Raw genomic sequence first — 10,815 nt, 5'->3', positions numbered from 1 at the left:
TACAAGTCAGTGACAACACCTGAAGATATTCTTACATTGTGGGACGTGGGAGCACTCCACATTAGGATTGAGAATCAAACCACCATGCAGCCTGGTAACATTTGCATGGTACACCAAATGCAAGATACAGTTTCAACTTTGACCTTATAAAGGTCACAAAACCCATAGCTGTAGCTTTCAAAGGCACTAAAATAAACCAAGTAGCCTAAGCCTCAATATGAGCCAACTGTTGAGCTTTCAAATTTCACAACTGTCAATATGAATAACTGAAAGCTGTGCGTGCACACCCAATGTAGGACACCGCATTGACTTTGACAGTATCAAGCCACAACGCCCAGCACTAGTTTTCAAAGGCACTCAAATAATAAAACCAAGTAACTTAGGCCTCGATATAAGCCAGCAATCAAGCTTCCAGAGGCAACAATCATCAATATAAATGATTTAAAAGCTGGACATACAGAACAAACAAAAAAAAAAGAAGCATCTTACCTTATCCTTAGGCACCGGCTGTATAAGCTGAAAAAAAATAACACACTTATGAAGTTTCAGTTAAGATGCACGCTAAAAATTATGCCTGGTTTACAATACAAAGCAGTCCTAAGGTTGTGGAATAACATGTTTCTTGAATTATAGCACACACTGATCAATATTATTAAAAACCTCAAATAGGCCCATACCTTTCAATATAACACTCAAAAACAAGTTAAAATATAAGAATTAGTACAAGTGCTAAAAGACAGCCCATCTTATGCATTGATCCACGACAAACTCAGTTGTTGGTAACCAACCAGGCACAGACACTATTATTTAAGAACAGGAATTATCCGCGTCCTGGCACCTGGAACAAGGTCTTAATACCGCAGTCTGTTCAAGGCACATTTTAAAGCTATGCAAGTTCTCAGGGTATGAATGACAAAGAGCGCATGTCGTCAGCACCTCTGAAGTTCTACAGTTCTTGAACATACTGACAAAATGAGTTTTCCCTATAACTCACAAAAGTCTGTTTCAAAGGATAACCACAGTATTCATCCAATACCAAGTGCATTGCCCTGCAACAGTTTATCCTTAACTATACAACTCAACTTCATAATTACTACTGCAACATGCTGATTGCAAAAACAGGTCATGAAAAAAGGTTAGCACTACATATTGTGAGCCAGGAAGGAAACATATAGGGCAAGAAAGACAATGCTTGCATTACTATTAAGCAATATTATGGTAAGCAATATTGTGCAAGGTTTGATGGCTACATGTAACATTCCCTGAATTTAAAGATCAGAACCATGATGGTAGCAGAATCAGATTACAGATAGTATGTGATTAGCACAGGTCAAGTCAAGAGACAGATAAGGCCAAAGACAACAAGTACGGCGGAGACAGGCAAGCACTCATTAGCAACAAGAAAAGACTGAAATGCAAACGAAAGAGGATCGCAAACTACTATAAACAGTAAACCCATATGCAACACAAGACTTAGTTACCACTGACTGCATTTTGGGGACATTATTATGCTATTTCAGTCTGACAGATGTTTCACGCAGCACAATGAGTGTCTTCAACATGCAAGACAATAAAATGCATGGCACAGCACAGCTGCAACATGGTCTCGATGCTGTAAAAGCATTAAAAACCTTCAGAAGCTGGCTTCAAGCTGCAAGCTTGAAGCAATTGCCCAACTGTGGCTTTGACTTACGTGCAGCAGTAGCAGAAACAAACAGCAGAGCATCACAATGGATAAGCAAGCAAAGCAGCGATGGGGGCTAGTTTGATTGAACATTTATAGAAAAATTAGGCGCTACGCTGTAATTATGCGCTACAGAGGATGTGCGTGGACCGATTTAAGGGGGGACACGGCTCTTTGCGGCCAAAAATCGGCCTAGAAATCAGATTTTTCATTTCTTCATTTTCGCAGTCCTGAGACGTTTCCGCAACTGTCTGAAATTTTTGACGGAAAAATATGACGCATTTCGCACATTACAGCGTTCCAAAGTTGCGAATCTGAACGCTTGGCCCTTTAAATTGAGGTCAGATCGCACTGAGTTTTAATCAGCTGCAGGTCGAGAAATGCACGCTCCACTGGCATCATTTTGTTATTGTTCGAAAGATCGTGATTCAGGCTACTCCGATGTCACGGCTGGCCTCCGTGAGCGAACACCCACTCACGGAGGCCAGCCGTGAGCGAAAAAAAAACGCGCTGCTATTGGGCTCCGAAAGCTGACCACTTTTGGTTGGCTGCCGGCATCGACTGCCTGCGGCATGGCGTCATTTTTAAAAGGCCGTGTAGTTAGGCCTAGCTGGTTTAGCGGAGTTTCGTTGTCACGACCATGGCGTAAAACCAGTGGGTACATTCTATTTTCTAGTCTCGGACTACTTGCCGACAGGTCCCTGCTTCTGCTCTGACAGGAAGCAGCGTGATGGTCACATGACTTTGCAAGCTCCTTCCAACGTTTGCTTTCAACGGACGATCATGTCACCGGACTGTTCTTTCCGCAGTAACTCCGCACGCACGTTTATCTTTTGACGCGTGTGTAACACTAAAAATAGATAACGGAGGTGCCAGTCAATTGGTGATTTTCGCAAACTGAGCGTGGCATGCCTGAATACGAAGCATTTTACAGAACTCTGTGCAGGGTTGGTTTGCCGTTGCTATTAGCGAAGTTTCTCCAAGGACCCAGCTCACTGCATTCGAAAGGTAACGAAAGCGTTTGAAAAAGGCATTTACAATAAGCGTTACCTGATTTAGTACACATCGGTTCGCTTGCGACACTTTCAGACCTGAGCGTTGAAAAGATTGCGAAACAGCTGTGAAGAACTTGACAGCATGAACAAAAATCAGCGTTCGGGGCTCTGGACGTTTTCAGCTGTAGAGAGCATTAGACATGAAAGCGAAGATGCAAAGCTGGAGCTTGCGTCATTATTTAGCGCACGATATCATCTGCAGAAACACGAAAAGTACTCAGACTGCGCTCGGAGTCTAATTCAATATGGCCGCCGGCTCAGGAGCTTTACTTGTGGGCAGGGCTTCTAGGCGGCCCGAGGAAAAACGAACGCCGGACAGCTGTCAGCAAGCAGTCCCGCACAGTCCGGGACTAATAATCGAATGTACCCAGTGCCTCCTTGAGTATCCGTGCCTGCAGCGTTGGGAGTTTTGCCGCCCGCCAAACCCTCTCCCCTTAATCTCCCCTCCCTTTCTGGCTCCGCCTCGCAGCCAGGTCACAAAATTATTCTCTAGCAACATGGCCTCCGAGATTCGGAGGCCATGCTAGCAGAAGCTTCTCATGCCAGCGGAGCAGCCACTTGCAGGAAACTTCCACGAATTTTAATGGTCTTGAAGGTGTTTCAAACCAACAGAAAATCAAAAAAAGGGCTACGAATGCAAAAGCGTGCCTGCATGTAACGCTAGCGCCACCACAAAGTCCCTCAGCGACACAGACTGCCAATTTCAATACTATGGAGACAGGCAAGACGCTGCAGGCACTGCTCTCCAGGAGGCACTGACTATAGCACTGGTTAAACGCATAAATATTGGGTTTGAGTAGTTCGAGCATCATACTGGCCTAAACAACGAAGAAAGCTAGAGATCTGAGGCGCGCCGGTGACACGGCAACGTGGCATCCTGTTATCCACAATCAACGATGAAGCACTGACGGTCCGTAGTGGGCTGAAGGGCGTAGCCGGTGGTGCTCGACACAACAGATAGGACAGCGAACAATTTCCTTGTGTACGAGTATCGTAAGCATGATGATGCAGATGAAAATGTGATACTTGAGCAGTTTTCATGGGCGTGACAAATCGAGCACTTGCGATTCCGCATGCCGCGCATGCGGAATCGCAAACCTTGTCGATATAAGTTTCCTTCCGAGTTGCAGGGGGCAATTATCTCGATGAGAAACAGCGCATTCACACCAAAATCCATTCATAACTCGTTTTATCGAGTTGCTATTGGCCTTGCTAATTGAAAAATATGCCAAAAACATTTTTCGACGATTTCTCAAAATTGAATTTTGGACAAAGTCACCATTTTGGTGGAGCGATATCTCGGCTTCTATAGCAGCTATCGCTATAATATATATTTTTTTTTTGCCAGAAAGATAAGACCATAAGTTATGCAATAACACTGCCTTTCAACCACTGTTTGTTTGCCAAAATTATCAAAATAAATCCTTTGTCCCAGTCACCAAAAAGAGCTTTCCTCCAAACCATCCTAGAATACTCATTTATGCTTGATTGCAGTTCTTTGTGATTCTAGATTATTTAAGGATCAAGATCTGAGGTTTACAAGCCATGCTTCCTCCAAACAAAAGATCAGTTTTCCTTATTATATTAAAAAAAAACAATTTACAGTTTTGGAATGAACACGAGAAAATGCACAAGTGGTGAAAATCCGCCCATAAATAAAAAAATGGTTCTAAGAGGGGTGTACCCCTTAAATGTAACCCTGTTATGAATAAACTGTAGTTGTCAGTGTGCACTTTTCCTGCATATGTTAGTTTTCATGCTCCCTTGTGTGTGTGTAATTTTCTCGAAATGGATAAGTATGATTCAGTAATTGCCAAAGGCCCCCCCCCCCCCAAGGGCACCATCATTGTGCCCTGGTCTTGCATTCTTGCAGAAGCTGGCCTCTGCAACTGCCAACATTCACAGTCTGAGGAAGAGACTAATGCCTAGAACTCAAGATAGCAAAATTTACATGGCTGAAACAATGCAAACTATGCGCTGACCTTGCCATAGCCAACCAAAATTAGGACTTTTTCCTGTGTGTGTGTGTAGTATAAAGAACTATAACCACTACAGAAATGTTCACGTGGCATGCCTGACAGTTTGTCAACATTTGTTTCCGAATACAAAAAAAGGAATTCTGAAGGGGAAGAAGCAGCCACTAAGTTTATGAACTAGCTCTCCCATATTTTTACATGTGACTAAACTGTCCATCAACACACAGCTTTGGCAGGAAGTTTTCTCAGCGCTATGATGAATGTGGCCCCGCCGCGGCGGTGCAGTGGTAAGACACCCGACTACTGTGTCGGAGTTTCCGGGTTCGCTCCCCACCGCGGCGGCTGTGTTTAGATGGAGGCGAAATGAAGTGGGGTCCGTGTGCTGTGCAATGTCAGCGCACGTTAAAGATCCCCAGGTGGCCGAAATTACTCCGTAGCCCTGCACTACCAACTCCCCTTTCTCTCTTTCCACTTTCACTCCTACCTCCCTCCCTTCCCTTATGGCAATGTGGCTCAGGTGTGCACAGCACAAGTGTGACAGATACTGCGCCTTTCCCTTCATGTCAACAAATTGTATATATGATGAATAGCTTTAGCTCTCACATTTTAGAAATTTATGACCCCCCCCCCCTTTTTTTTATATTGCTTCTCTGCGTTTTTCAGTATACTGCACCTTAAATCATTCTTGACACAATGCTAACTGGACACAAACAGAAAGAAAAGAAATCTACACACAGCACTCATGCGTGTGTTTTCTTGCCATAATGCGTACATGTTTGTTTAGTTAGCACTATGTCAAGAATTACCTGTCACTAACTTTCCCAACCTTCCACAACAGCTAGCCTAACAAGTTTGTTTCAACACTCTTGAAGACTGAGAGGAATAGCTAGGCACTCAGCAGCAACGGTACAGGTCATGAACACTTCATCTTTATCGAGGTGATCGACACTGACATATGTAACTGAAAAATGCTTCACCTGCAGGGTTGACACTTTCTTAATGCAGTGGCCATGGCTATGTGGAGCTTCCAATGGTATGGTTTGCTTGGTATGATTGACGGCGTGGAAAAATAAGTAGATTACCACAGGAAGGCAATCACCACAGAGGTTGTCAAGAACATCCAATTCAAAAAGAGTAAAAACATGGTGAACTAAAGGACCAATTTATACACATTTTACCAAGCTTGAAGGGCAGAATGTGTGCTTGCCTATACTGGGAAGGCAGATATGCACACAACAAAATTTTGTAAAATACGACCTCTATTGTCCATTTGTTCACTCCCTAAGAAGGAGAAGTGCACATTAAAATCCTTAAGTACTAGATAAGGCTCTGCTAGCTATTTTATATGTGCTTCAACTTTGTGAAGCGTTATTGTGAAATGTGGGTAGAGATATATATAAACATAACGTAATTGCATTAAAATGAAGAATACCGGTTTCGACATGTGTACACTAAGTCTGATTTTTTAATTTCGCAAGTCGCTAAACCACTCTGGACAGCAAAAGCAACAGCTCCAGAGAGCGACCTTGCTTACTTTCTGTCACAATAGAAGGCCACGAGGTCCTGAATTCGAACTAAGGGTTGTGCATTATTGGTCGTTGAAGTGACCATGTCAGCCTAGCTAGCATAGCAGCAGTACACCGACAGTCGACAGAAAACAAAAACACGTCAGAGCAGAGCAGACGCGAGCCCAGGCATTTCTTATGGTCCCTGCAGGCGATCACGCTGCATGTTTTATGGCACTCCCTCGCACTGTGCATTGCACGTCTTTTATCAATTTCCATCCGTGCACAATACATCCAAACACACTGCTGTCACAATGCGCTAAAGGTGAGATACAGATTAAGGACTTGGCCCAACACCAAAAATTTCAGTGGTCAGCCTCCAAATATGACTTTGCGCACTTCAAAAAACAAAATTTAAAATCTCAGTTGACCCTCATTCAAAGCAGACTTTGTCTACCTCTAAATTTGGGTGCCCCACAACCAAAATTAGGTCGAAAAGTATTAAGATGTAGATGGACAGTGATGGATTTGAATGCTTTCGCACGCTACTGCATTGGTTGGCGTAGTCAAACCATCCAATTTCGGGGGGTGCCCATTATCCAAATTTTTCCTCTTTCTGCACCGGGGAGTTGTGCTGCCGCAGCAATGCGGGTGAGCTGAATTTGTGTCTACTACCTTATTGGAGCCACTGGAGATTTTTGGAGAAACTGCGAGTGTACAGTGACAGGCCTCTCACAATGGGAGAGGGCTACAGGCTGTATGCGCAAGCCCCAGAGGGGCACTCTTCCAGAGATGGCGGCACACCTTTGGCTACCGCAGAAACCATACGTGACAGTGTAGCACAAGACAGGCCTGGAGCACACCTTGCAGTTACCAAACACAATTACTGCTACTAGTGCCAAATGTGAGGAGTAGTAGCAGTCACAATTTGCCAATATGCCTGCCACAGTACAAGAGGGAGTAAGAGAAGGCAAGCAGAGGGCACACTGCATATGCAGACAGTAGGTCACCCAAAGAAAATCATTCAGCCTCAACACAGAAGGTGACAATGAAGCACGGAGCGTTGACATTTTGCTGCTTGTCGTTTGCCGTGTGCGGGCGAAGCTTGCGTCAGTCGCACGCAGGTACAATGTTGTGCAGATACTTGGGCGAAGGACGACCCCTCATGTAAACATGCAGCTAAGACTCACAAGCATGAAGAGGTGCAAGCGATGAAAAAGTTATCTTGCCCATCCAAGTATTTTTTATAGAAGTCCGCTCCAAGCCCGCCATAAAAGAAGGCTAAGAGCCATCAGTTGCAAAAGCAGAATAAAAACCGGTACACATGACCCATATCCCGAATTTGCAATGGCCATTTTTTTTTCTTTCCTTAGTTGCATTTGGAACAGACATAACCCTCGCAGGCACTGCTTGCCATTTCTATTCTGAATAATTTTTTTCCCTCAAAGGGATGTGCAGGTGTGGCCACACGATCTCCAAGCCTGCCATAAAAGAAGGCTAAGAGCCATCAGTTGCAAAAGCAGAAAAACCGGTACACATGACCCATATCACGAATTTGCAATGGCCATTTTTTTTTCTTTCCTTAGTTGCATTTGGAACAGATGTAACCCTCGCAGGCACTGCTTGCCATTTACATTCCGAATAATTTTTTTCCCTCAAATGCTCTGGTCAAAAAAAAAAAAAAAAAGCATGTTTAACAGCATTAACCACAATTACTTATTTTCTACGGAGATGCGGACAACCATGCATAAAGTACATACCTTGGCGGTCACAAATTTGTGATGAGTAAGTAACAGCTCTCCATTTCATTCCTATCAACCTCTGCAACTAGTGCCAACACAAGTTATGTTAAGGACACATGACCACGAATGGAATCATAACAAAAACCACAAATTATTCCAATAATGCTTTTAACAAGAGAAGAAGCCAAGAACGGCCACATATTTCATACGGTGAGCCAATCCCTCTCTCCAAAAATGACCAAACTACCTTTCAAAGATGTGAAGCCTGTGGAGAGAAGCCTATACTTGTAATGTGCATTAGCACCAGACTACTGTACTACTCCATCTATGGGCTTCCTCATCAATGGCATATGGATACTAGCGGAGGAGGTTGCTTATTCATTAATCACTGTCTTAAACTCCCGTGAAGCAGCACTGCCCGAATATACCTTTAACTTCTTTATTCGGATGTTAAAAGGTGCATGAAGTACAACTGCCCTGTTCCATTGATTTCTTTCATATTTCTCCACAGTCAACGCACAGACCGGTTCTCGATCTAATAGAGAAAGGGAGTTGGGAATACATCTCTGTCACATTATGCATTTCATTTTTGTAAAATAATAAGCAAGTAAGAAAATATTATGACCCACAAGTGCACATATGCACTCCCGAGCACAGCTAGGTGCCCACTGTGCACACTGAACACAATGCTGCAAGGCAAACGCTGGCCCAGCAAACTGTCTTCAGCAGTCCTAACGGACACACCAGCCAAATTAAGGATGCTAAAAACGACAGCGTTTCTCCCCTGTTGCTAGTCGCCTATATGCCTCAGTTGTCAAAATTTCTCATGTAAGAGGCACGGTATATGCCAAGAATGCAGAAATACCTGCATGCATGAGCTGCTATAAAGCAAAGAAATCACTGTTGCAAAGCAGCTTGAAACTGGTGCTGGTTTGTTGCGGGCAGCATGGGTTGGCATTTAGAAGGCCATATATCTCACTTTCAACAACACTGCTCAAATTTAAGATGGAGCTTGAGAGGTCCCTTTGTCACCGAGGGCTGTTCACTTACCGTTTTAAATTCCTCCAAACGGCTCTTGATGGGTTCATCCCATTCCTGAAAGATACAGCAACGTTTAGCACATTTACAAAGCAAGAAAAGCTTTAATTTGACCGCACTTCTTTAGTTTTTTTTTTTAAATAACTGACACAAAGACCCAGGTGCCAGTAAATTTAACCCAAGCCCAAGTCAACTTATTTCCACAATAAATTCATAAATAAAGATAAATTAAAAATCCCATATGGGGCCTTGAAACCACATTTCGCATCTATGAATTTATTCAATCCTCCCTTGTTTTTTCTTCCATTACCACTCTACTGTGTTTTGACAAGGTTCCCAGAAATAGCATGCAACCAAATGCTGGCCAGCAAGAAATGAACGTGTTTGCAAGCACATGATGAACGCACTCTGATGACGAAGCCACTGTCAAGGACCCGGCATTAAGCCAATGTGACCAGCTCAGCAGGAGGAGTATGTCTCACATTCAGGCTATCAAACCACTTAAATAGAATAATATGTAACTATTTGATACCCATAAAAGAAAGCTAGTGAACCAAATGTAAAGACAATGCAAGTGACAACTGTGAACAAGAGGCATCATTACCACAAGTTACAAAGTGTTTTTCAAGGATAATCAGAATACAAGTCAATGAACCATATCACCTTTGCTATATGGCACACTCTGCAGCACTGCCTATGAGAAAATTTTCAATCTTTGAGTAAAGCTCACAGTACACCATTGCCAGTTTTGATCACTTTTAAAGTTTCCATTATAAAGTGAATTTCAAAATGCGCAGTATCCAGTTATTAATTCCAAACTGTTTCCTATATTATCAAGGGACATGCTAAGGCACCAAAAGACAGTAAACATGGCCTAAGTTGCATAATTACATAGTGTAACACAGCAATGATATACACATCCTCAGCAAAGCTTTTTGTACAGATTTTAAACAGCTGTGACTGAACATGTCACTCAAAAGAAGGCTTAAAAGCAAGCCTGACGTGTTTTGTCAAGAACACTCAAATTTGCTCTGGACTGCATGTATATCTAGTGACAGTGCCCGATTTAGGGCTCGCTCTTTCACTGCAGTCTGGTTCAATGAAGGGACAAGGATGCCGGGGATGGGTATACAATGAAGTAGCGAGGGTATTTTATATAGGATATCACATCAGTTCAAGATCAAAGTAAGAGCATAGAGACAAGGTAGGCATCAGAGCCACCACAGGAATAGATTAGAATGCACACCCTCACTCTTTTTTTCCATTATTGCTAGGTCCCTTGATGAGGACCTAGCAAAAATGAAATGGAATCAAAGTATTTTATTTAACTAGCTTAATATTACAACGAACAACAAAGAGCAAAAAGCTGCCAGCCACAACTTGAAAAAATTAGAGGGTCTCTTAGATGTCTCTTAAGAGGAGAATGGGGAAAACCTACCCTTCCTCTATCATTTGCCTCTCATCGTTTGCCTCATCGGCGTTTGTTGCAGTGCTACATATAACTATAATTGGTATATAGGAAAGGAGAGGCACATTATCTATCACACTTTCTCTGGCAAGTGTGAGTTTAGATGGTACACCCCTGCTTTCGTCGCCTGGCGTTCCTAGGCGCGCGTTCAAGTGCGGGATTGCAGATGGCAGGAACGCTAGACAAGGAGAACATATCTCGCACACAGGTCCAACGCCTCCTAATAAGATAGGCGTTGACAAATCTTACACACAAATCTCGTGCACAGGATTTCGTTCCATGAGCCAGCCTAGAAGCTCCCCTGGCCTGCCAAAAAGCCTTATACACCTGTTGGCAGCGTATGTATT

General features: G+C 43.2%; 1 protein-coding gene across 7 annotated transcripts in view; it reads right to left on the bottom strand.

The window, feature by feature from the left end:
- LOC146187627 (death domain-associated protein 6-like) overlaps window positions 1-10,815 on the bottom strand; it is an 87,997-nt gene that overhangs the window by 61,455 nt on the left and 15,727 nt on the right. For 3 of the 7 annotated variants that reach the window (XM_084603477.1, XM_084603473.1, XM_084603471.1), the window contains 3 exons: window positions 9,013-9,057; window positions 5,693-5,758; window positions 490-516 (listed from right to left, as the gene is read on the bottom strand). In XM_084603477.1, the coding sequence (XP_084459603.1) occupies window positions 490-516; window positions 5,693-5,758; window positions 9,013-9,057 (138 nt within the window). The remainder of the gene's footprint in view (window positions 1-489; window positions 517-5,692; window positions 5,759-9,012; window positions 9,058-10,815) is intronic. The other 4 variants (XM_084603476.1, XM_084603474.1, XM_084603472.1 and 1 more) reach the window with 3 other exon arrangements.

The sequence above is a fragment of the Amblyomma maculatum genome, chromosome 5 (genome assembly GCF_055883805.1).
Source record: "Amblyomma maculatum isolate TAMU_Amacu chromosome 5, ASM5588380v1, whole genome shotgun sequence".
NCBI lineage: Eukaryota > Metazoa > Arthropoda > Arachnida > Ixodida > Ixodidae > Amblyomma > Amblyomma maculatum.
The sequence above is the reverse complement of the archived record's forward strand: the minus strand, read 5'-3'. Positions and strand labels throughout refer to the sequence as shown.